Genomic DNA, 27841 nt, shown 5'->3' on the forward strand with positions numbered 1-27841 from the left:
GTGGCGCTACGGCTCGCTTTCCACGGCGCCGCCCGCTCCGTTAGGCTGACGTTGACCTGTCGGCTCGGTTGTGGAGGGAAGATGAGCGGGCTGTTAGATCGGTTCCTGCTGCTGGCCCGCGTCCTCGTTCTTTCCTTTCTTTCTGTCCCCGCTCTTTCGGGCGAGTCCGACCTGAGTTATGTCACTTGCGGGTCGGTTATCAAGTTGCTAAACACGCAGCACAACGTCCGGCTGCACTCGCATGAGGTGAAGTACGGCTCGGGTGAGTGACGGGACGGGACGCGATGGAGGTCGGAGCTGTTGAGGAGAGGAGGAGGCCGAGGACGGGGAGAGAATTGGAGAATGGGGGTCTGGGTAGGGGGAGAGGAGGTTGTGTTGGCCGGGGCTGTGGATAGGATCATGGTGCGGGATGTGAGGGGGCTAAGGACGCGTTGAGTGTGGGCTTGAGATGATATGGTGGGATGGGATTGGTAATTGGTGCTGTTGTCGTTAAAGGGACCGGGTGGCATCACTCCCCAGCATTGCTCAGCCTTGGCCTTAAGATCGTATGTATATGAAAATAAACGGAGATCTGTAATAAAACAAATAATACTGGAAACAATCTATATGTCATCTGAAAAAGAAAACTTTTGAATTGGAGAAGATTTTTTTTAAATCTGCAGGTGCTTGAAATCCTGAATTAAAACTGGAATTATCAACAGGTCAGGCAGCATCTGTGAAAGCAGAATCAGTTAGCCTTTCAGATCTGGGACTCCATTGCACAGCAAGGAAGGAAAAAACAAGCTAATTTTTCTTGGTAATAGTTTGGAGGAGAAAAAAGTGGGGAATCTTAGATAGAGCGAGTCAGAATGGGGGCAGTTAGCAGAGCAGCTATATTAATGGCGAGGCTGCGGGGCATATACTAGTCTCACTTGTTTTGTGTGTCTTACAGCTTTGCCCTTTGCTGGTAGTATAGTCTCACCTGTTGGGTATGTCCTACAGCCTCATTATTAACAGCACATTATGTATCATTGTGTAATGTGCTTCTGGCAACTCATCTGATTTCTCTCTTTAAGAGATATTTCCTTTGTTCTACTTAAGCCCCTAACTATTGCTGAAGGTCAAATTGCTTAGCTCTGTTTTCCAGTTCAGGGAAGGAGCCTGGAGATAAACCTGAAACATTAACTGTTTCTCTTTCCATGGATACTGCCTGACTTGCTGAATGTTTCTAGTGTTAATGGTTTTTATTCGGTTGAAGGCTTTAATTAGAACGGGAGAAGTAAGAGATAAAACAATTTTAACATGTCGATGAACAGGGAGTGTGGAGAGCACAAAGACCTGTCATGGGTTCGAAGGCAAAAGTGCAGTTTATGCATTTATGTGAGGGTGGAAGTAACTTAACCTGCTCTCTAGTATAGTGGGGGCAAAACACATAAACTGCTGGAGGAACTCGAGCAGCATCTATGGAAATGAATAAACAGTCAACATTTCAGGCTGGGGCTCTTCCTTCGGACTGGGAAAAAATGATGAGGAGTCAGAGCAAGAAGGTGGGATGAGGGGAGGAAGAAACACAAGGTGGTGGGTGATAGGTGAAACCGGGGAAGGGGGATGAACTAGTGTACTAATACTACAGTAGTATAGTATTACTAACCTCACTGATTTGTGTTGATTGCCTTTGTCACTTTTCCCAGTATGCTGTAGTGGCTTGTTTCTATCTCTGCTTAGTGCACCACTATTACATCCCTTTCAGCGCTACTTTATTGAGCACTTTTGGAAGCTTGTGCATTACATGATTCCATAAACAACAATGTGATCATAATCAAATTAACTGCATGGAGTATTGTGTCATTGTTCTCTCTGCACCAAATCAAAAGCGCTACTTCAATTTATTATCTTAGCTGCAAAATGGCACTTGTGGCTCCCTCACTATTGTACGAGAGTGAAAGTCTGCATATTGTGGACATTTTGGTGCTATTTTATCGGAAAAGGTGTTTGAATGGAGTGGAATTCTGTTACTGTGTCCTTGGATTGAAATCTTTAGTTCATTCCTAATCTTTATTTGTAAAAGATACAAAAGGGACACCTGAATCCGAGGGGGATCAATATTCTTGCAGGCGGGTTTGTTAGAGCTGTGGGGAGAGTTTAAACTAATTTGTCAGGGGGATGGGAACCGGAATGAAGGGACTCGGGATAGGATGGATAGATAAAAAGCAAAGATAGTGTGCAGTCAGACTGTCAGGAAGGGCATGCAGATGATAGAATGAAATTGTAGCCCCAGGGTGACTAACAGTGCATTAGGAATGCAGAATCAAAAGGGGTACTAAAAGTGTTATATCTCAATGCACAGAGTATAAGAAATAAGATGGATGATCTTGTTGCACTTTTACAGTTTGTCGGGTGTGATGTTGTGGCCATCACTGAATTGTGGCTGAAGGTTGGTTGTAGTTGGGAGCTGAATGTCCAAGATTACGCATTGTATTGGAGGAATAGGACTGTAGACAGAAGGAGTGGTATGGCTCTGCTGGTAAAGAATGGCATCAGATCATTAGAAAGATGTGACATAGGATTGGACAATGTTGAATCCTTGTGAGTTGAGTTAAGAAACTGCAAGGGTAAAGGACCGTGATGGCAGTTATATGCCAGCCTCCAAACAGTAGCTGAGATGTGGACCACAGATTACAACGAGAAATTGAAAAGGCATGTCAGAAGGGCAATGTTATGATAGTCATGGGAAATTTTAATATGCGGGTAGATTGGGAAAATCAGGATGGTAATGGATTTCAAGAGAATGACTTTGCTGAACTCCTCTGAGATGGCTTTTAGAGCAACTTGTCATTGAGCCTACTAGGGGATCAGCTAAATGAACTAGAGGCGATTAGGGAGCTTAAGGTAAAGGAACCCTGAGGAGACAGTGATCACAATATGATTGAGCTCAACTTGAAATTTGATAGGGAGAAAGTAAAATCTGATGTATCGGTATTTCAGTGAAGTAAAGGAAATTACAGTGGTATGAGAGAGGAGTTGGCCAAAGTAAATTGGAAGGAGATGCTGGCAGGGATGACTGCAGAGCAGCATGGCTTGAGTTTGGGTTTGGGTAGTTGATCCTCCACAATATTCTGCATGGGAATTTAAACTGGAGGTGTTTTTTCTTACGAGGTCGAGTTGTGAGCTTGACATCAACCCGGCACGGATGGAGAGCACGCTTGGGAGCGGTCTGTCACTGGATCGAACTCGGGAACCTCTGTTCTTGAGCCCAGCACCGATCTCACTGCGCCACCAGCTGACCTTCTGGGAAAAATGAGGAAAGTGCAGGATAGATGTATTCAAATGGCAAAATAATACAACCCCGGCTGACGTGGGAAGTCAAAGCTAATGCAAAAGCAAAAGAGAAGGCATGCAACAAAGCAAAAATTAGCGGGAAGTTAGATGATTGAGAAGCTTTTAAAAACCTACAGAAATCAACTAAAAGAATCATTAAGAGGGAAAAGATGAAACATGAAAGCAAGCTAGCAAACAATATCAAGGTGGATAAAAAAGCTTTTTCAAGTATATAAGAAAGAGATGAGAGTGGATATAGGACTACTAGAAAATGAGGCTAGAGAAATAATAATGAGGGGCAAGGAGATGGCAGACGAATTAAATGAGTATATTGCATCAATCTTCACTGCAGAAGACACCAGCAGTATGCCAGATGTTGAAGGGTGTGAAGGAAGAGAAGTGAGTGCTGTTACTATTACAAGGGAGAAGGTGCTCAAAAAGCTGGAAGACCTTAAGGTGCATAAGTCACATGGACCAGATGAACTGCACCCTAGGGTTCTGAAAGCAGTAGTGGTAGAGATTGTGGAGGCATTAGTAACAGCCTTCCAAGAATCATTGGACTCTGGCATGGTGCTAGAGGACTGAAAAATTGCAAATGCCCCTCCACTGTTTAAGAAAGGAGGAAGGGAGCAGAAAGGAAATTATAGACCAGTTAGCCTGACCTCAGTGATTGGGAAGATGTTGGAGTCAATTGTTAAGTATGAGGTTATGGAGTTCTTGGAGACACAGGACAAGATAGCATGGGTTCCTTAAGGGAAAAGCTTGCCTGATGAACCTGTTGGAATTCTTTGAGGAGATTACAAGTAGGATAGATAAAGGGGATGCAGTGTATGTTATATATTCAGAAAGCCTTTGACAAGGTGCCACACATGAGGCTGCTTACCAAGTTAAGAGCCCATGGTATTACAGGTAAGTTACTAGCATAGTTTGAGCATTGGCTGATGGGTAGGAGGTAGCGAGTGGGAATAAAAGGAAACAACAGGAATTCTGCAGATGCTGGAAATTCAAGCAACATACATCAAAGTTGCTGGTGAACGCAGCAGGCCAGGCAGCATCTATAGGAAGAGGCGCAGTCGATGTTTCAGGCCGAGACCCTTCGTCAGGACTGACTGAAGGAAGAGTAAAGCACTCTTCCTTCAGTTAGTCCTGACGAAGGGTCTCGGCCTGAAACGTCGACTGCGCCTCTTCCTATAGATGCTGCCTGGCCTGCTGGGAATAAAAGGATCCTTTTCTGGTTAGTTGCCAGTAACTAGTGGTGTTCCACAGGGTTTGGTGTTGGGACAACTTCTTTTTATTCTGTATATCAATGATTTAGATGGAATAGATGGCTTTGTTGCCAAGTTTGCTGATGATACGAAGATTTGTGGAGGGGCAGTTACTGTTGAGAGAACAGGAAGGCTGCAGAAGGACTTGGACAGATTAGGAGAAAGGGCAAGAAAGTGGCAAATGCAATACAATGTTGGAAAATGCACTTTGGTAGAATAAATAAAAGTGCAGACTATTTTCTAAGTGGGGAGAAAATCCAAAAATCTGAGATGCAAAGGGACCAGGGAGTCCTTATGTAGAACAGCCTAAAGGTTAACTTGCAGGTTGAGTCAGTGGCAAGGAAGGCAAATGCAAAGTTGACATTAATTTCAAGAGGTCTAGAATCTAATAGCAGGGATGTGATGCTGAGGCTCTGTAAGGCACTGGTGAGGCCTCACCTTGAGTATTGTGAACAGTTTTGGGCTCCTTTTCTAAGAAAAGATGTGCTGACATTGGACAGTGTTCAAAGGAGGTTCACAAGGATGATTTCGTGAATGAAAGGGTTGTCGTATGAGGAACGTTTGATGGCTCTGGGCCTGTACTGACTGGAATTTAGAATGATCAGTGGGGGGAGGGGAGAATCTCTTTGAAACCTTTTGAATGTTGAAAGGCCTGGACAGAGTAGAGGATGTTTCTCACGATGGGAAAGTCTAGGACAAGAGGGTACAGCCTCATGATAGAGGGAAGTCCATTTAAAACAGAGATGCAGAGAAATTTCTTTCGCCAGAGGGTGATGAATTTGTGGGATTTGTTACCACAGGCAGTTGTGAAGGCCACCTTGTTGGGTGTATTTAAGGTGGAGATTGATAGGTTCTTGATTGGCCACAACATTAAAGGTTATGGAGAGAAGGCTAGGGATTGGGGCTGAGGAGGTGAAAAAAGGATCAGCCATGGTTGAATGCGGAGCAGACTTGATGGGCTAAATAGCAGATCTTCAATTTTGTTTCCTCACTTAAGCTAATATTGAAAGCAGCTCCAAGACACACTTTGCTTTTGTTTCAGGAAGTGGGCAGCAATCTGTCACTGGAGTAACTGATGCAGACGACAGCAATAGTTATTGGAGGATACGTGGAAAAAGTGACATTGTTTGTCAACGTGGAAATCCAATAAAATGTGGTGAGACTATTCGACTGACCCATGTCAACACAGGCCGTAACCTGCACAGCCATTACTTTACTTCACCATTGTCAGGAAATCAGGTGTGTTGACTGAACTGGTATTTGATAATGTTGGCACCTGCTTGTTAATTGCCAAGCTGAAAAATTGTAAGTTAGCTGTTTGCAGAATTAGTTTGGAAATCTTGAATCAATCAAACCAGAACTAACTCTAAAGAAGTCAGCATTCTGTCAATTTTTATGTTTCAGTGAATGTTAACATTGAGGTTCATATTAACATTGCTGTTTTAAAGTAATGTAATATCTCTGCTGCTGCATATTCTTAAAATCATACCCATAGTTTCTGGGGGCGGGGGGAGCATTGATGTGTTGTGCCAAGAGGACTGGAGTGGGTACAGGAGTGTGCAGAATGTAGATCTAACTTGGATCTCTTTATTACCAATTTTCTATTGACACCTGAAGTTTGCCTAAATATAATAGACCATTTTGAATTCTAGAATTAATGAAGCCACTCTCAGTTATTTCTTTAAATCTCTGGTTTAATTTGATCGTCTAGTGTAAATAGTTTTTAACAAATTTCAATTGTCTTCATTCTATTAAACTTTCCAGAGAAAGCACATTTTCATTTTGTTGTGGCACAAAGTGATATAAATTGTAGGCACTGCGTGTACAGTGTGCACCTTTAATATAAATTGATAGGTGGTCTGTATACTGAGCAATTTCCTTTATATTAGATCCAAATGGAGAGGAAGGAAAATTGATACATTACGCAAAACAGAAGCATGAATTTACTAGCATTTCAGATACACAGTTAAGATATTCAATTAGACATGGTATAATAAATACCTACATCAAGGAATCATTTAGTTTCTTTTACAGTCTCTGTCAAGCCATATTAGGTCTTTGCATATTTACTGGCATTCAGTTCCTGCCACCAAGTGGTGATTTGAGAGTAACACACGCAGTAGAAATTGTGAAGTTTTTCTTCTATATGCAATAAAACTCTAACCCCATATCAGTGTGTTTGGAAATCCCAGCAGTCGGTACACCAAGTCCTTGTTATTCAAAGTGTGTGCAATAGGAATGTTGCCAGAGTTGGGAATGCCAGTGGTTGATAATGAGGGTCAGGCTAGGGTCTGGAATATTCATTGTTTCAGCATGTTTTGACAAGTTGAAGTTCATTGGGCTCACTGCAAAATTTATTATACTATTGGGTAGCGTGCATTTCATTTTGATTTGATGTGTGGAAGGGTAGCAAGAGTAACAGAATAGTCTGGAAAACCAAATGTAATAAAATCATAGCAACACACAACATTCTGGAGGAACTCAGCAGGTCAGGCAGCATCAATGGAAATGTATAAACTGTTGATGTTTCGGGATGAGACCCTTCTTCAGCACTGGGTCAGTCAATGCTTATGTAATACAACCATAGCTGGTAATGGATCACACAAAATCCCACTTTCTGCATCATTTGACCTTTTCCAGTTCACCTACCGCTCATACTAGGTGTACTGATGATGCCATAGCCTTGGCCTGCCACTCCATTCTGTCCCACATAAAGAACGATGCATTATATGCCAGGTTGTTGTTAATCGACTTTATCTTGGTGTTTAACATGATCATCTCTCAGAGGCTGTGGGTAAACTGTCCTCGTTGGGCCTCAACATCCTTCTCTGACTGGATTTTGGCTTTCTTGATGGAAAGACCCCAGTCAGTCTGAGTTGGCAGCAACATCTCAAGCTCTGTCATGTCCCCCCCCACCCCCCAAGGCTGTGTGCTCAGCCTGCTGTTGTTCACACTGCTGACTCATAGCTGCACTGCCAGATCCAGTTCAAACCGCATCATTGTTCAACAGTGGTTAGCCTCATCAACAATAATGTTCAAAGTACGTTTATTATCAGACTACATATATAATATACAACCTTGAGGTTTGTCTCTTTTGGCTAGCCACAAAACAAAGAAACCCAATAGAACCCATTTAAAAAAAGACTGTCAAACACCCAATCTGCAGGGGAAAATACAAATTATGCAAGCAATAAAAGTAAGCAAATAACAATCAGAACTAAAGTTCATGAAAGTAAGTCCACAGCCTTGGAGCCATTCACCATTACAGCTGATCCAGGCCACAACCTCAGTTCAATCCATTAGCTACAGGCCACAGCCCCTCAGTTCCACGCAGAGATGAGTAAACCTCGCAAAAACAGCAAGCTGAACACTGGCCCGTACCTCTCTTTTGGTCCCGACACCCTGACTTTTTCAATCTGGCCCGGCACTTAAATTGGCCAAACCTCAGGTCATTCCTTGCTTTCAAACCTGGGCCCTGCTGCTTCGATATGCACTTGGGCCTGGCCCCGCTCCTCATTTCGGCCCATACCTGACCTTTCCAATCTGGCTCGACACGTAAATCAGCCAAACAGTGGGTCGTTCTTCGCTCTCAGGCCTGGCCCCGCTGTCTCTACTCTGCTTTGCCTCGATTTGGTTACATCAAATCGCCTTGGAGTCTGCTTCATGAATGGCCAAACTTTGGCTCATTTCCCAGTCTTGGGCTTGGGCACTGTCACCTTAATTCGGCTCATACCCACCCCGTCGCAACCATCCTGCACCTTCGAGACTTAACTCACACTGCAAAAATGCCAGGTCGTACAGGTAGTTCAAAAGCTCAGCTCTGAAAGGGAAGTTACAGGCTATTAATTGCAGTGATCGTTTCCAATAAAAAGTGTGATTAATACTATAATTAATAGTTTTGTTTGTTGTGTTTGCTGCTAGCAAGTCATCGCTGTGTTTCACCAGTCCATCTTAGACAGGAAGGATGAGTTGGCATAGAGAGAGGAGGTAGATGGACTTGTCAAGTGGTGTGAGAAAAACAAACTGAGTCTCAAGTGAATGGACAAGACAAAAGAGATGATTTTGGACTTCAGGAAGGTGAGGTCAACCGCTCTCTATTGCATATCACTGGCCCTGCTGTAGCAGAGAGAGAGAAGAGCACAGAGTTTCTTGGTGTGCACATAACGGATGATCTAACCTGGGCCCACGACACCACCTCAATAGTCAAGAAGGCACAGCATTTTCTGTGGAGTGTGAGGTGTTTGTGATCTCCCCCCGCCCATTCATACAACTTTCTGTAGGAGGACCATCTAGAATGTCCTGTCTGGCTGAATCATTTTGTGGTATGGAAGCTGCACGGTATTGGACCGCAAAACCCTAAAAACTGCTGAGAGGATCATGGGGATCTCCCCTTATTTGTGACATTTACTGGGAGCGTTGTATATGAATGGCCAGAAGCATTGTTGAGACTGCTCATCCCACAATCTCTTTGACCCACTGCCATCAGGGAGGAGGTATAAGAGCACAGGACTAGACTGCCAGACTGGATAACATCTTCCCCCAGGCCATGAGACTAATGAATATCCTGCCACCATCAAGATCTTGATACTAGGACAGTGAGTTATTTACTGTTTACATGTGCTGTGGACTACATGCACTTCGAATTATATTTTATCAACTTATTCGTGGTAATATTTTGTTCTGTGTGTGGTGTATGTTTTTGTTAGTGCACCATGGTCCAGAGGAACATTGTTTTGCTTGCTTCTATATCTACAGTCAGGTGATGATAAACTTGAACTTGAACCATGGTCCCAAGGGTGTCAGATAGTTGTTTTATAATAACATTATTTTTTTCATCTACTGACTTATCTTTAAACTTCTATCCACCTTTTTCTTTGGTAATTCAGGTTAATAGTTTACCATCTGAATTTACTTGAGAATTTTTCATGCTTGATGATTTGAATTTGAATCTGTGATAATATACAGTGGATTTTGGTTTATTGGGACACATCAGAAGCAGTACGTTTTGGCCAAACTATGCAGCTGCCCAATTAGCTGCCCTTTTAAGTTTCATGGAAATACTTAAAAGGTATAGACAAACTACAGTTTAATTGAATAACAAGTTATGTATTTAAATGAAATATAGAACAAATTAGAACACTACCAATGCCTCTAATGTACTGTGAAACTGTATTAGTTCCTAATAGTTATTGACAGAGGAACTCAACTGCCGTGTACTTTTGATTGACTGTGAATGAACAAAATCAGCTCAGACACCTAGTGCAGATAATAGCCTGCCTTCATGCAATTTTTTAGATGACTACATCCTCCAGATCTTGATTTGTATGGTAATAATTCAAGATAACTTTGTAATTCATAACTTTTTGAAGTAGTGAAAACATTTCATTTTCACCCCCAGCTCTTTCTGGCGTCTCCAAGCCTGAATGCTTGAAACTGCAGTGAGTAAAACCATTCCAAGTTGTCATGCTACTTAATTATCACCAACTATCAGTAACAAAAACCTATGCTTTTTGAGCACAAACACACACAACTGACGCTATTTAAAAACTAACTGCTCTAAGCATGGTGTAATATTTAATGACCATGCAAGTGCATGCAACCAACACTAGTTTGAAACTGGCAACGGTTTCCTGTCCCAATTAAGTGACATAGTGTCCTAAATAAACAAAGGGAGTCCCAGTTATTTTCTCCATTTAGTTTTTATTCTTCAAGTGTTGTTCCAAATAAACAGCTACCCTGATTAACCGATGGCCCAATTAACTGGAATTTGCTGTATGTATATGTGTGTTATTTATTAGCAGGTAAGGCAGTATTTATGGAAAGGAATAAATAGTCGACGTTTTGGGCTGAGACCCTTGATGAGATCTGATGAAGGCAACTGTACTAAATTTTCTGTAGTTTCATATAAATATAAAGACTGTAGACACTGGAAATCTGGAGTAGCACCCAAAATACTGGAGGAACTCAGCAGGTCAGGCAGCATCTGTGGATGGAAATGTACAGTGGTTGTTTCAGGCCATGACCCTTTATCAGGACTAGAAAAAAAAAGGGCAGAAGCCAGAATAAAAGGGTGGGGAGAAGGGGAAGGGTGATAAATGTATCCTGGTGATGGGGGTGTGGGAATGATGTAAGAAGCTTCCTTTACTGCCAAGTTCAGGCTAGATGCAGATTAAAGGAATAACACCTTATATTTCAGATTGATTGTCTCCAACCTGATGGCAGCAACATTGATTTCTGTAACTTCCTGTAACCACTCTGCTCTGCCCCCCTTTTTCCCCTTATCCCTCCAGCTACATTACCCCTTCCCTCCCTCACCCTCATGATCTGCCTTTCACCCACACCTTCCTTCCTTTGGTTCCCCATTTTCTTCCATTTATTCCATGGTCTGTCGTCTAATTGGATCCCATCTTGTTCATTCTTTTCCTCTTCCACTTGTCACTCTTCCAGCTTCTCACATTATTCCCATTCTTACCACTCCTCTTTCCCCCTACCCCCAATCCTACCTATCTTCCTCTACTTTCCTCTTCAAGGCCAACAGATGTACTTTTGTCAGTGCGTGAAGGTGGTGTGCAGTCTAATAGCGAGTGATTGTCTTCGACATTTCTTTTGCGATCGCAAGACCATGTTGGACTTTGGTAATGTAAAATACTGCAAGTCCATTTCCCTTGTTTATTGGCAAGACAGGTGACAGAGCTCTGTGGCCTCGGTTGTACTGAGGACTAGACCTCAAGCTGTGGGCTTGACTGTTACAGCAGTCCAGGAGAGGAAATGCCAGAAGCAGTGCAGCGCGGCAACCATGCTGGATTGGGAGATCTCCCCTTCTGTTAGTGCTGCCCATTCATTCAGTGGAAGACTAGCTCAATTGCATGCTTTCCACCCTTCCTTTCAAGTCCTGCTGAAGGATTTCGGCCTGAAATATTGACTGTTCATTTCCTTCCATAGATGCTGCCTGACCTGCTGACTTCTTCTAGCATTTTGTCTGTTTCTGTAGTTTCCTATTGTTAGTGGAAACAACAAAGTCCTACAAGCTTCAGGTCATTGTACCTTCTGTGAACTTAAATCTTGTTCCTGAGGGACTAGATTTGGTATCACATTACGTAAATTAGATGCTGGTGTTCCGTTGGATTTGCAATTTGTAGACAAGTTTTGGAATTCATTGGAATTTGGAATTTAGAGTATATGTTTTAAAGCTTTGTTCTTTTGGCAAATGCTTGAATTTGCTTCAGTTTACTGCATCTGAAATAATGGGTTCAGTAAGGTTAACACTCAAGCCTTGTGTTTAAGTCTGCTTTTTACCCTCGACTTGTTCGGACATTGTACTTTCTCACAAATTGTTACAGCGTTACTTACTATATAAGAAACTCATCAGGACCATATTAGCTGTTAATTTGTGAGTACTGTATGTGGCAAAAAGCATAGTTTTGCGCAGTGTTATATATTGAATTCAGACTTGTATCTTTTATTCCAGTGGAGTATTTTGCATATGTTGTTACATGGACTTGATTACCCATCAATGAAAGCAATCAGAACCCACGTTAGTAGAGAAGTGACACCCGATTATTCCTTAATGTGGCTGCTTTATTGTAAAACTCTTTTATTATCACTTTTATGTTGCTTTCTTGTAAATTTCTTGTGAATTAATTGGGATTAATTTGTACCTATTCTGCAAAGCAATCCACATGAACACAAATTAACTGAGATAAAATTTGTAACATTTTTCTTTCTGAGTACTTCGTGTTTAGCCTCAATCCAGGGCTTGAGTGAAGTGGATTTTGCCTTTTTATCTCTTGGTTAAGATATAAAATTGTTGAAGTGGATCAGGAAGTTCTGTAGTATCCTGGATACTATTCATCTCACAACCAACAAATCGAAATACATTAATGGGAAATACATTATTGGGATCCAAATCTGCAGAAATTTACAGGATCCCATTGCAAGCTTTGATAGTATTGCTCGCTGTCCACTATGCCTCCAATTTTGGTGTCATCTGCAAATTTGCTGATCCAGTTTGCAACATTATCATCCAGATCGTTGATGTACAGTAGATGACAAACAATAACGGACCCAGCACTAATCCCTGTGACATTCCACTTGTCACCGGCCTTCAGTCAGAGGCAATCATCTATTACCATCCTATGGCTTCTCCAGTGAAGCTAATTTCTAATCCAATTTACTACCTCACCGGAATGCTAAGGGACTGAACCTTCCTGACCAGCCTTCCATGCGGGACTTTGTCAAAGACCTTGCTAAAGTCCATGCCTGGCCTCAACTTTCTTGGACATAACCTACCATGCACAAAGTCATGTAAACTACAGGTTTTCCCCGCTATCTGAAGATAGAGTGTTCCTATGAAACGGTTCATAAGTCGGAATGTTGTAAAGTGAAGAAGCAATTACCATTTATTCATATGGGAAAAGTTTTTGAGCATTCCCAGACCCAAAAAATAACCTACAAAATCATGCCAAATAAGACATAAAACCTAAAATAACAGTAACATATAGTAAAAGCGGGAATGATATGATAAATACACAGTCTATATGAAGTAGAAATACTTTTCTGCAATCATTGGAGCACTGTCTAGTGCAGCGAAAATCTCACGCAAGCGCTCCTGGCAGGAACACTCGGCGCAAGCCTCTCGGCAGGAACACTCTCTCCAGTAACCTTTAAGGTATGAAGCTGCCAAATCATACCAAATAACACATAAAAATACACAGCCTACATAAAGTAGAAATAATGTATGTACAGTGTAGTATCACTTACCGGAATCGGGAAGACAGCGAGCACACTGATGAAGGTCTGTTAGGCTGAGTCATCGGAGGTTGGTGTGGTGGGGAACTGGGGTATCATCTCACCGTAGTCTGTTTCCATCAGGGCAGGCAGGTCATCTTCTATGTCTGCCTGCCTCGATATCGAAGGTCGAGGTTTGTCATCTGCTGTGGCTGATGTGGAAGGCTTGTAAAACGACAGTATGCTTGACTGCTTAGCCTCGCGCATGTTTCTATCATATGGTTCTTTGTAAGCACTCAAACCATCCTGCAAGTATGCCCTAAAGCTACGTACCCTTTCAAAATTAAAGTCGTACTTTTCTACAATCATTGCAGTGTTGTCATTTGCAGCAAAAGTCTCTCGCAGTTGCTTCATGCAACATACATCAAAGTTGCTGGTGAACGCAGCAGGCCAAGCAGCATCTATAGGAAGAGGCGCAGTCGACGTTTCAGGCCGAGACCCTTCGTCAGGACTAACTGAAAGAAGAGTGAGTAAGGGATTTGAAAGCTGGAGGGGGAGGGGGAGATGCAAAATGATAGGAGAAGACAGGAGGGGGAGGGATAGAGCCGAGAGCTGGACAGGTGATAGGCAAAAGGGGATACGAGAGGATCATGGGACAGGAGGCCTAGGGAGAAAGACGGGGGGGGGGGTGACCCAGAGGATGGGCAAGAGGTATATTCAGAGGGACAGAGGGAGAAAAAGGAGAGTGAGAGAAAGAATGTGTGCATAAAAATGAGTAACAGCTGGGGTACGAGGGGGAGGTGGGGCCTAGCGGAAGTTAGAGAAGTCAATGTTCATGCCATCAGGTTGGAGGCTACCCAGACGGAATATAAGGTGTTGTTCCTCCAACCTGAGTGTGGCTTCATCTTTACAGTAGAGGAGGCCGTGGATAGACATGTCAGAATGGGAATGGGATGTGGAATTAAAATGTGTGGCCACTGGGAGATCCTGCTTTCCCTGGCGGACAGAGCGTAGATGTTCAGCAAAGCGGTCTCCCAGTCTGCGTCGGGTCTCACCAATATATAAAAGGCCACATCGGGAGCACCGGACGCAGTATATCACCCCAGTCGACTCACAGGTGAAGTGATGCCTCACCTGGAAGGACTGTTTGGGGCCCTGAATGGTGGTAAGGGAGGAAGTGTAAGGGCATGTGTATCATTTGTTCCGCTTACACGGATAAGTGCCGGGAGGGAGATCAGTGGGGAGGGATGGGGGGGACGAATGGACAAGGGAGTTGTGTAGGGAGCGATCCCTGCGGAATGCAGAGAGAGGGGGGGAGGGAAAGATGTGCTTAGTGGTGGGATCCCGTTGGAGGTGGCGGAAGTTACGGAGAATAATATGTTGGACCCGGAGACTGTTGGGGTGGTAGGTGAGGACCAGGGGAACCCTATTCCTAGTGGGGTGGTGGGAGGATGGAGTGAGAGCAGATGTACGTGAAATGGAGGAGATGCGTTTAAGAGCAGAGTTGATAGTGGAGGAAGGGAAGCCCCTTTCTTTAAAAAATGAAGACATCTCCCTCGTCCTAGAATGAAAAGCCTCATCCTGAGAGCAGATGCGGCGGAGACGGAGGAATTGCGAGAAGGGGATGGCGTTTTTGCAAGAGACAGGGTGAGAAGAGGAATAGTCCAGATAGCTGTGAGAGTCAGTAGGCTTATAGTAGATATCAGTGGATGAGCTGTCTCCAGAGACAGAGACAGAAAGATCTAGAAAGGGGAGGGAGGTGTCGGAAATAGACCAGGTAAACTTGAGGGCAGGGTGAAAGTTGGAGGCAAAGTTAATAAAGTCAACGAGTTCTGCATGCGTGCAGGAAGCAGCGCCAATGCAGTCGTCAATATAGCGAAGGAAAAGTGGGGGACAGATACCAGAATAGGCACGGAACATAGATTGTTCCACAAACCCAACAAAAAGGCAGGCATAGCTAGGACCCATACGGGTGCCCATAGCTACACCTTTAGTTTGGAGGAAATGGGAGGAGCAAAAGGAGAAATTATTAAGAGTAAGGACTAATTCCGCTAGACGGAGCAGAGTGGTGGTAGAGGGGAACTGATTAGGTCTGGAATCCAAAAAGAAGCATAGAGCTTTGAGACCTTCCTGATGGGGGATGGAAGTATATAAGGACTGGACATCCATGGTGAAAATAAAGCGGTGGGGGCCAGGGAACTTAAAATCATCGAAAAGTTTAAGAGCGTGAGAAGTGTCACGAACATAGGTCGGAAGGGATTGAACAAGGGGTGATAAAACAGTGTCGAGGTATGCAGAAACGAGTTCGGTGGGGCAGGAGCAAGCTGAGACAATAGGTCGGCCAGGACAGGCAGGTTTGTGGATCTTGGGTAGGAGGTAGAAACGGGAAGTGCGGGGTGTGGGAACTATAAGGTTGGTAGCAGTGGATGGGAGATCCCCTGAGCGGATAAAGTCGTTGATAGTGTGGGAGACAATGGCCTGGTGCTCCTTAGTGGGGTCACGATCGAGGGGTAAATAAGAGGAGGAGACTGGGAGACCGCTTTGCTGAACATCTACGCTCTGTCCGCCAGGGAAAGCAGGATCTCCCAGTGGCCACACATTTTAATTCCACATCCCATTCCCATTCTGACATGTCTATCCACGGCCTCCTCTACTGTAAAGATGAAGCCACACTCAGGTTGGAGGAACAACACCTTATATTCCGTCTGGGTAGCCTCCAACCTGATGGCATGAACATTGACTTCTCTAACTTCCGCTAGGCCCCACCTCCCCCTCGTACCCCAGCTGTTACTCATTTTTATGCACACATTCTTTCTCTCACTCTCCTTTTTCTCCCTCTGTCCCTCTGAATATACCTCTTGCCCATCCTCTGGGTCACCCCCCCCCGTCTTTCTCCCTAGGCCTCCTGTCCCATGATCCTCTCGTATCGCCTTTTGCCTATCACCTGTCCAGCTCTCGGCTCTATCCCTCCCCCTCCTGTCTTCTCCTATCATTTTGCATCTCCCCCTCCCCCTCCAGCTTTCAAATCCCTTACTCACTCTTCCTTCAGTTAGTCCTGACGAAGGGTCTCGGCCTGAAACGTCGACTGCGCCTCTTCCTATAGATGCTGCTTGGCCTGCTGCGTTCACCAGCAACTTTGATGTATGTTGCTTGAATTTCCAGCATCTGCAGAATTCCTGTTGTTTGCGCAGTTGCTTCATGTTCAGTTCCTGGACGACTTCACTTTTGGTCCGTTCTCTACTGCATTCGGTTTCGATTGTTGTCCTTTCCTCTTCCAATTGCATCAGCTCTTCATCTATCAGTTCTTGGTCATGGGATGCCAAAACCTCTTCAACATCATCTTTGTCAACTTCCACTAGCCAAACTCACTTTGTCCTTACTTCATTCACCACGATCGAAACGCTTAATTATGTCTAGTTTTATGCTAAGTGTAACACCCTTATGAGCTCTTTTAGGCTTTTCCGATACCTTAGAACTCATCTTGCTAATAGATGCTCAAGATAAATCGACATAAAGCACAGATGCTCACAGGCACGTGTTTAAGCAATGCCTGCTAGAATGCAGTTCTGGGGGAGGAGCTTGGCTGCTCAGGGCATGCTGCCTTTTTTTCGTAACAGTGAAAACACCTTCTGTTAGTGAAAACAGGTAACTAATGTAGGTCTTTCGTAACAGCGAGGTGTCGTAAAGCGAGCGTTTGAAAAGCGGGGGACACCTGTATCCCAAATCAGTTCCAGTGTATCCAAGTACTTATATATGCAGTCCCTTACACTACCTTCTAATAGCTTATCTATTATTGATGTGAGACTCACTGGTCTATAATTTCCTGGCTTATTCTTAGAGCTTTTTTAAACAATGGAACAACATTAGCTGTCCTCCAATCCACCGGCAGCTCACCCATGACTAAAGATATTTTAAATATCTCTGCTAGGGCCCCTGTACTTTCTTCACTATCCTCCCACAGGGTCCAAGCGAACACCTTGTCAGACCCTGCGGATTTATCCACCCTGATTTGCCTCAAGACAGCAAACACCTCCTCCTCAATTTTGTATATGGTCCACAACCTCACTGCTGTTTTGCTTCACTTTTGTAGACTCTGTGTCCCTCTTCCAAGTATATATAGATGCAGAAAAATCTATTTAAGACCTCCTCTTATCTCTTTTGGCACCATGTACAGATGACCACTTTGATCTTCAAGAGGATCAATTTTGTCCTTTGTTATCCTTTTGCTCTTAACATATCTGTAGAATCCCTTAGGCTTCTCCTTCACCTTATCTGCTAGAGCAACCTCATAACTTCTTTTATCCCTCCTGATTTCCTCCTTAACTATTCTCTTGCATTTCCTATACTCAATTACCTCATATGTTCCTTTCTGCCTATACTTGCTATGTCCTCCTTCTCCTTAACCAGGGCCTCATTATCTCTCAAAAACCAGGATTCCCTAAACCTGTTATCCTTGCATTTCACTCTGACAGGAACATATGAACTCTGCACTCTCAAAATTTCATTTTTGAAGGCCTCCCACTTACCAAGCGCACCGTTGTCTGAAAGCAACCTGTCTCAATCCACATTTGCCAGATAATTTCTGATACCAGCAAAATTAGAATTGGTCCAGTTTAGAATCTCAACCTGAGAATCTATCCTTCTCCATAATTATATTGAAACTAATGGCATTATGATCATTAGATGCAAAGTATTCCCCTATACAAACTTCTGTCATCTAGCCTATCTCATTCCCGAATAAGAGATCTTGTTTCACACTCTCTCAGGTTTGGACTTCCATGTACTTATTAAGGAAACTTTCCTGAACACATTTAACAAACTCTGTCCCATCCAGCCCTTTTACAATATGGGAGTCCCAATCCATATATAGAATAGTACAGCACATTACAGGCCCTTCGGCCCACAATGTTGTGCCAACCCTCAAACCCTGCCTCCCATATAACCCCCCATCTTAAATTCCTCCATATACCTGTCTAGTGGTCTCTTAGACTTCACTAGTGTATCTGCTTCCACCACTGACTCAGGCAGTGCATTCCACGCACCAACCACTCTCTGAATAAAAAACCTTCCTCTAATATCCCCCTTGAACTTCCCACCCCGACCTTAAAGCCACATCCTCTTGTATTGAGCAGTGGTGCCCAGGGGAAGAGGCACTGGCTATTCACTCTATCTATTCCTCTTATTATCTTGTACACCTCTATCATGTCTCCTCTCATCCTCCTTCTCTCTAAAGAGTAAAGCCCTAGCTCCTTTAATCTCTGATCGTAATGCATACTCTCTAAACCAGGCAGCATCCTGGTAAATCTCCTCTGTACCCTTTCCAATGCTTCCATATCCTTCCTATAGTGAGGTGACCAGAACTGGACGCAGTACTCCAAGTGTGGCCTAACCAAAGTTTTATAGAGCTGCACCATTACATCGCGACGCTTAAACTCTATCCTTCGATTTATGAAAGCTAACATCCCATAAGCTTTCTTAACTACCCTATCTACCTGTGAGGCAACTTTCAGGGATCTATGGACATGTACCCCCAGATCCCTCTGCTCTGCCACACTACCAAGTATCCTGCCATTTACTTTGTACTCTGCCTTGGACTTTGTCCTTCCAAAGTGTACCACCTCACACTTCTCCGGGTGGAACTCCATCTGCCACTTCTCAGCCCACTTCTGTGTCCTATCAATGTCTCTCTGCAATCTTCAACAATCCTCTACACTATTTACAACACCACCAACCTTTGTGTCGTCTGCAAGCTTGCCAACCCACCCTTCTACCCCCACATCCAGGTCGTTAATAAAAATCACGAAAAGTAGAGGTCCCAGAACAGATCCTTGTGGGACACCACTAGTCACAATCCTCCAATCTGAATGTACTCCCTCCACCACGACCCTCTGCCTTCTGCAGGCAAGCCAATTCTGCATCCACCTGGCCAAACTTCCCTGGATCCCATGCCTTCTGACTTTCTGAATAAGCTTACCATGTGGAACCTTGTCAAATGCCTTACTAAAATCCATATAGATCACATCCACTGCACTACCCTCATCTATATGCCTGGTCACCTCCTCAAAGAACTCTATCAGGCTTGTTAGACACGATCTGCCCTTCACAAAGCCATGCTGACTGTCCCTGATCAGACCGTGATTCTCTAAATGCCCATAGATCCTATCTCTTGAGAATCTTTTCCAACAGCTTTCCCACCAGAGACGTAAGGCTCACTGGTCTATAATTACCTGGACTATCCCTACTACCTTTTTTGAACAAGGGGACAACATTCGCCTCCCTCCAATCCTCTGGTACCATTCCCGTGGACAACGAGGACATAAAGGTCCTAGCCAGAGGCTCAGCAATCTCCTCCCTCGCCTCGTGGAGCAGCCTGGGGAATATTCCATCAGGCCCCGGGGACTTATCCATCCTAAGGTATTTTAACAACTCCAACACCTTCTCTCCTTTAATATCAATATGCTCCAGAACATCAACCTCACTCATATTGTCCTCACCATCATCAAGTTCCCTCTTATTGGTGAATACCGGAGAAGTATTCATTGAGGACCTCGCTCACTTCCACAACCTCCAGGCACATCTTCCGACCTTTATCTCTAATCGGTCCTACCTTCACTCCTGTCATCCTTTTTTTCTTCACATAATTGAAGAATGCCTTGGGGTTTTCCTTTACCCTACTCGCCAAGGCCTTCTCATGCCCCCTTCTTGCTCTCCTCAGCCCCTTAAGCTCCTTTCTTGCTTCCCTATATTCCTCAATAGACCCATTTGATCCTTGCTTCCTAAACCTCATATATGCTGCCTTCTTCCACCTGACTAGATTTTCCACCTCACTTGTCACCCATGGTTCCTTCACCCTACCATTCTTTATCTTCCTCACCGGGACAAATTTATCCCTATCATCCTGCAAGAGATCTCTAAACATCGACCACATGTCCGTAGTACATTTCCCTGCAAAAGCATCATCCCAATTCACACCCGCAGGTTCTAGACTTTTTGCCTCGTAATTTGCCCTTCCCCAATTAAAAATTCTCCTGTCCTCTCTGATTCTGTCCTTTTCCGTGATAATGCTAAAGGCCAGGGAGTGGTGGTCACTGTCCCCCAGATACTCACCCACTGAGACATCTGTGACCTGACCCGGTTCATTACCTAGTACTAGATCTAGTATGGCATTCCCCCTCGTCGGCCTATCCACATACTGTGACAGGAATCTGTCTTGGACACACTTAACAAACTCTGCCCCATCTAAACCCTTGGAACTAATCAGGTGCCAATCAATATTAGGGAAGTTAAAGTCATCCATGATAACAACCCTGTTATTTTTGCACCTTTCCAAAATCTGCCTCCCAATCTGCTCTTCTGTATCTCTGCTGCTACCAGGGGGCCTATAAAATACCCCCAATAGAGTAACTGCTCCCTTCCTGACTTCCACCCATATTGACTCAAAAGAGGATCCTGCTACATTACCCACCCTTTCTGTGGCTGTAATAGTATCCCTGACCAGTAATGCCACCCCTATATGGAAGGTTAAGATCACCTACTATCACAACCTTGTGGTTCTTGCAACAGTCTGCAATCTCTACAAATTTGCTCCGCTAAATCCTGCTGACTGTTGGGTGGTCTATAATATAATCCCATTAATGTGGTCATCATTTTCTTCTTCCTTTGCTCCACCAGTATAGCCTCAATGGGTGAACTCTCCTGTCTGTCTTGTCTGAGCACTGCTGTGTTATTTTCCCCAGCCTAATAATGCTACCCTTCCCCCGAAAATCCATCCTGCTCTAAACAACAGAGCACTGGAACTCTGAGTTGCCTGTCCTGCCCCTCCTGCAATCAAATCTCACTAATGGCTACAATGTCATAGTTCCACGTGCTGATCCATGCCCTAAGCTGATCTACCTTTCCTACAATATTCCGTGGATTGAAATATACATAATTCAAAACTTGAATCCCACCATGCTGAAACTTTTGATTCTTGATTTTCTGTACAGACTTAACAACATCTGCCCCCCTTTCACCACCCCCCCCCCAACCACTCCACTAACTCCTCTGGGTCTCTGGTTCCCATCTGTCTGCAGCTCTAGTTTAACCCTCACCTGTGCAACACTAGCAAACTTTCCTGCTAGTTCCCCTCCAGTTCAGGTGCAAACTGAACCACCCGTATAGGTCTCATCTTCCCTGGAAGAAAGCATAATGGTCCAAAAGTGTGGAGTATTCCCTCCTGCACCATCTCCTTAGGCACATCTTCCTATTTTTGGCCTCACTAGTACGTTGTACAGGTAATAATCCTGAGATCACAACCCCGAAGCTCCTGTCCTTTAACATAGCACCTAAGTCCCTAAACTCACTTTACAGGACCTTGTCACTCTTCCTACCATTTGAACCAAAGCCTGCACTCTGTAATCCAATGCTGGCCCATTCCCAACAATGGTCACTCTGCTTAAAACTACCATGTTTATTGGACCTTGCTAAGTGCCTAATTATATGCACTCCAACATCTCTTAGTGATGTGTGGTGCACAAAATTCATTTGCCATTTCCTTGTTTTCCTTGTGTTCACTTTGCTTACTGTTTTGATTATTTATAGAAATTGTTTTACGTTCATGGTAAATTTTATCTTGTATACTTATTTTTATTTACAGTTTTGGCTTTGCTTTTTAATAATTCTGTCACCCATTGTACACTTGCTTTTTATTATGTCTGGTACAATCTTCAACTCAGTTGGTAGATCTATCTACCCCTTGAAATTTTTCTTTTATGTTGGCCTGTTATTTTGTATTTTGAAAGAATTTAAATTTTATCTGCCGCTGTTCTTGATGACCTGATCTCTTAATCTTGCTTGCCTGCTTTAGCAGACTACTTTCATGCCCTCATAATTGATTTTCAAGTTGAGTATTCTACCCTTGGTTCCTTAAGGTTGTTATATATAGCTGGTAGTGGTAGTGGGGATAAATTCCCGCTACCTATCAGATGCTCCCAATGGCGTGCATCTCAAGTCCAGCTCTGGGCCTTCATGTGTGGCATAGCCACTAAGCCAGGCAGAACCACGTCTACTGACGGGAGAAGGGGCAAAAGGGAGGGGGGGTTACGGGCACCTTAAAACAAGTCGCTTTGGGCAAATGGAGCTCATCAGCTATGATTGGCAGCTCATCTAGGAGAAGAATAACTGATCTCAACTGTCTGCTGCCTTGTGGCTATATCCACTCACAGGGAGGGCTTTGGGAGCAAACCTCAAAGAAAATTCTGGAGCTGGAGTCCTTAAGGTAGTCCTATGTTGAGTTTAGCATTGATAGGCAACTTCTGCAATGCCGCTGTTGCCAAACTTTACTGGTCTCTGCCATTCCTTTGAATTAATCAGCTGTGTAGAGAGGGGGAGCCTGCTACATGGACAACAGCTTGCTCTCCATATAGTACTGCCATGGCTTGTGTATCCCAGCTGTCTATGCGATACAACATCCATGGTCAATCCCAACCAATGCAGGGTCTCATGATTATACCCTTGCCATATTCTCTTCCTCAAACTGGTGTAGTATTCAATCATATATGCTTCCTGCTACTGAGGGACAATTGGCAAAAGGCAACGATTAGTATTTGTAAACTTGCAAACCAAGACAATAGGATGTGAACTGTTTAGATGGTCTTTATCTGTGACTTGACTGACAGAAAACCTATTGAGAGACTTTAGCTCTTTATGTGTCAGTAGCATCAGTTCAGTAGTGGTCTGGGGAAGGTAAACTGACTGACAGCTGTTAAAGATAGTAGGTACTTCAACTGCTTTCTTTTAACTTATTTAAAGAATTAACTGACGACTTTTTTTTTGTTTACCCTAAGCCCCACAATTGGAGTGATCTTTCTTAGTTTGGTATAGGATTTGTTCTTTGGGAATAGAGGGAAATTCTAATGTTATGGTTCAGGTCTACTTGGATACATTTTGAAAATACATCACAAGTTGATTTGACTTTTAACATCAAACTCATAAACCAGTTACTTTTAAACTATTAAAAGCAGCAAAATATTTTTAATACCATTGCACTTTTTGCAGAGCAAATCATTTTGGATATCTTTTCTGATACACATCTTCATTACCCTGTCATACCCTTGTATAGTAGCATGGACTTTGCTCACTTGCTGTGTTGATCTGCTGAGTGTGGATGTGTGATCACAGTTTCTCATAATCAGTGCACAATTCCCTGTCAGGAATCTACGTTCATCAAACCAACACCTATTGAGAGAGCAGCTCTAAATTTTCAGAGGTTGATGGCCCTGCTATTTTATCAAAGGGGTTGTTTAGTCAGAGCTAATGTTATACTTTTATCTCTTGCCAAGATGCATGTACCATTCTGAACTTGTTCAGTATTAATCATAAATATCTTCTGACTTCCTGCCCTCTCGATATCTAGCTGAGATCCAGCACTCGATGAAGGCCTGAGAATTTTTCCTGTGAATAATGTTGCTTATGGGGGCCTTTGTATTATTTATGACACTGTTAATTAATATGGCATCTCCAGCAACTGCTGGAGAAACAGCTGTTTAAATTTTCTGAACATAAATGTAAGGGAAATTGAGTTACACAAAGAGCTGACAAATATGCAACTAACTTACATTGAACGTTAATCTCAACCTACATTGATAAAGGATGTGCAAATGATGTAGAATACTAGTCAAGAAACCAAGAGCTAATTGTTAGGTAAAGTTCAAAAGAAATATTATTATCAAAGAACGTATACAGTCGGCCCTCCTTATCCGTAGGGGATTGGTTCTGGGACCCCCCGCGGATACTAAAAAAGTGTGGATGCTCAAATCCTTTATTTAACCTGTCTCAGTGCAGGTGGACTTTAGGACCTGGGGAGCTCCGGACCCTATTTAACCTGTTTCAGTGTGGGTAGGACCCGGGGGAGCTCAGACCCGCCGCCCGCGGCTGCTGCTGTATCCGCAGTTTCTGTTCTGTTGATGGAAAACGATCACAGTTGAAAATAAAGTGGAAATAATAAAGCGATCGGAAAGAGAAGAAACGCCATCGGTCATTGGAAAAGCGTTAGGCTACAGTCGGTCAACGATTGGAACAATTTTAAAGGATAAAGTGAGAATAATGGAGCATGTGAAAGGCCCTGATGAAAACTACAATTATTACTAAGCAATGCAGTGGTTTAATTATTGAAATACATACATTTCTTAAGTGTTTTATATGCATGGAAAGGTAAACTATATACTATATACAAAGACAAACGTTTGACTAACTGACGCTAAATAATAACGGATGTACCTGTTCCGACTTACGTACAAATCCGACTTAAAGACTGCCTGTACTTTAAATCATCTCTAGATTACTTATACTACCTAATACAATGTAAATGCTATGTAAAAAAAGTCTGTACATGCTCAAACGAATGCTTGGGAGAGAACTTCCGGTTTTTTTTCCGATCCGCGGTTGGTTGAACCCGCAGATAAGGAGGGCCAACTGTATGTTACTATATACAACCCTAAGATTCATTTTCCTGTGGGTATCCTCAGAAAATGTATAAAACAGTAGCTATAATAGTAACTTCATCTGCACAAAAATGCAGAAACCCAGATATGTTAGGATATGGAGGATAGTGAGATCAGGGAGAGGTATTCTAGGGCATCTTGATGTCAAGATGGAGAAGGTATTGGTTCTTTGAAAAACATAAAGGTGGATAACTCCCCAGGGTGATTTCAGGGGAGGTAGAAGTAGATGCAAAAGGAACGTATTTAAGCAAGTACATGAACAGGAAGGGGATGGAGTGTGAGGGGCAGGCAGATGATGTTGGGTTTAAATTGGTATCATAGTCAGTGTAGACATGGGCTGAAGGGCCTATTCTTGTGCTGTATTATTCTATGTTCCACAGCAGGGGTGTCCACCTAAAAGCTGCTATTAATTTTTTCCAGAAGAATCTGGCAAGTAAACTAATTTGGTTTAAGTTTGGCTTGTTATTTAAGAAAATGACAAATGCAAGCATGCATGATTAATTGATTGCCAGATCATCTGCTTGGCTGCTGTGAGAATATTTTGGAAACGAAATACAGGAATGAGATATGATAAACAGGTGCAGAAGTAGGCCATTTGGTCACTTTGATTTGTTTCATTATTCAACAAGATCAAGACAGGTCTTAGACCTTACATCAGTCTTGGCACTCAACATCAGTAAGACGAAAGAGCTGATTGTGGACTTCAGGAAGGGTAAGACGAAGCAGCACATACCGATCCTCATAGAGAGATCAGAAGTGGAGAGAGTGAGCAGTTTCAAGTTCCTGGGTGTCAAGATCTCTGAGGATCTAACCTGGTCCCAACATATCAATGTAGTTACAAAGAAGGCAAGACAACGGCTATACTTCATTCGGAGTTTGAAGAGATTTGACATGTCAACAAATACAATCAAAAACTTCTATAGATATACCGTGGAGAGCATTCTGACAGGTTGCATCACTGTCTGGTATGGGGGGTGGGGGGCTACTGCACAGGACTGAAAGAAGCTGCAGAGGTTTGTAAATCTAGTCAGCTCCATCTTGGGTACTAGCCTACAATGTACCCAGGACATCTTCAAGGAGCGGTGTCTCAGAAAGGCAGCATCCATTGTTAAGGACCCCCAGCACCCAGGGCCTGCCCTTTTCTCACTGCTACCATCAGGTAGGAGGGACAGAAGCCTGAAGGCACACACTCAGCGATTCAGGAACAGCTTCTTCCCCTCTGCCATCCGATTCCTAAATGGACATTGAACCCTTGCACACAACCTCACTTTTTTTAATATACAGTATTTCTGTTTTTTGTACATTTTATAATCTAGTCAATATACGTATACTGTAATTGATTTACATATTTATTTATTATTTTTTAAGTTTTATTTTTTGTCTCTCTTCTATATTATGTATTGCATTGAACTGCTGCTGCTAAGTTAAGAAATTTCATGTCACGTGCCGATGATAACAAACCTGATTCTGATTCTGGCATACTTTGTGTCCCATAGATTCTGTTATATCCAGAAACCCGTTGATCCATTCTGAATTACTGCATCTTCACAGCTCAATAGGGTACTGATTTCTAAAGATTCACTGCTCTTGATGAAGATGCTCCACCATGTTTCAATTTAAAATGATCTACCCTTTGAGGCTGTGACCCCTCAAATTAAATTTGAAAGTTGCATGATTCCATAGAGCTGATGAATTGTGCACTGCAATGCAGTAAATTTGGGTGCTGAATGAGTTTTAGTGAAATATTGCTTAAAAAAAAAGCTAATTAGTGAAATCTGAAAATGGTGCCAACTTTAATGTCTAACAAAAACAAGTTTAATATCTAAAAAAAATTCTTCAAGGTTTATGGTGTTAAATAATGGGTTGTTAAGTCGCAAGTACTAACTTAGTGTTATTAATGCATATTCTTAATGCATTATCACGTAACTGGGAATTTGCAGTGTATATTGGCTGTTTTATTTTTGAGACTTTAATAATGATTACACTTCAGATGTGTTTCACTGGCACAAAAGAACTTTATGCCTTCCTTTAGTTGTGAAAATTATTGAAAGTGTAAACTTGTTTATTGCTCAACTTATTTGATAATAATAGATCTTTATGAAACTGCCTTGAATATGAAAACAGTGAATGGTATTCAGATTACATTGTAATTTAAGCCTTTACGTATTTGAGGTTTTTTTGCACTTGGTTAAAGGTAAACTCATGAATGTTTCCTTTTGTTTTGAAAAAGGAGGTCAGTGCATTTGGCGAAGATGGCGAAGGAGATAACCTGGATAATTGGACTGTCATGTGTAGTGGAACGTACTGGGAAAGAAAAAATTCAGTAAGGTTTAAGCATACTGTTACAGAAGTCCTGCTGTCCATTACAGGGGAACAGTATGGGCGACCAATAAATGGCCAACGTGAAGTTCATGGCATGCAGTATTCAAACCAATATAATTCTTGGAAAGTGATGGAAGGAATCTTTATGAAGCCTATGGAGGGGCCAAAGGCTGGAAGTGTACATTCTGAACTATGATAAGGAATCATCAGTACTGATGTGTAACTTTATAAGCAAAGGTTCCTGAATGAAATCTCTTAATCTACATACATGGATTTTTTTTTCCCAGTATTAAACTTTTACATGAATTCTTACAGCTAAAATGTTATGTATTTCAAATATTGGTAATCGTGAAGAGACCTCTTGGTGTTTGCAAAATTCTATTCCGAAGCCTGGAATGGGCGTGGAAGTATTTTAAAACTGTTTTGGTTTGCTGTGGACAGTGTTTATACATTTCTACTTGAGAACAATGTTTATGGTGCATTAAATGTGTTCTTCAATGGGAACATAACCAAGTGAGTATTCATATCTGGAAATCAATTTAGGGGGATAGTTTCAAGGAATAATAAAATTATTACATTTGGGTCACTGAAAATCAGTACCAAATATGATTATTGTATCAAAGATACCAAGATTGTCATTTACTTTTAGCCCTGATTTAATTTCAAGTGTATTTGAATTTCACGTATAGGTGAATTGCAAAATTTGCTTCAAATGTGGAATTGTTGAAATAAAACTTGACTATACAAAAA

General features: G+C 42.8%; 1 protein-coding gene across 1 annotated transcript; it reads left to right on the forward strand.

The window, feature by feature from the left end:
- Positions 1 to 37: 37 nt before the first annotated feature.
- Positions 38 to 27841, forward strand: sdf2 (stromal cell-derived factor 2). Its single transcript, XM_063031906.1, has 3 exons — positions 38 to 262; positions 5605 to 5801; positions 27000 to 27841. Exons 1-3 carry the CDS (start codon positions 82 to 84, stop codon positions 27285 to 27287), a joined length of 666 nt encoding a protein of 221 aa, XP_062887976.1. The 5' UTR covers positions 38 to 81; the 3' UTR covers positions 27288 to 27841.

Source organism: Mobula hypostoma, chromosome 23 (assembly GCF_963921235.1).
Source record: "Mobula hypostoma chromosome 23, sMobHyp1.1, whole genome shotgun sequence".
NCBI classification, from domain to species: Eukaryota; Metazoa; Chordata; class Chondrichthyes; order Myliobatiformes; family Myliobatidae; genus Mobula; species Mobula hypostoma.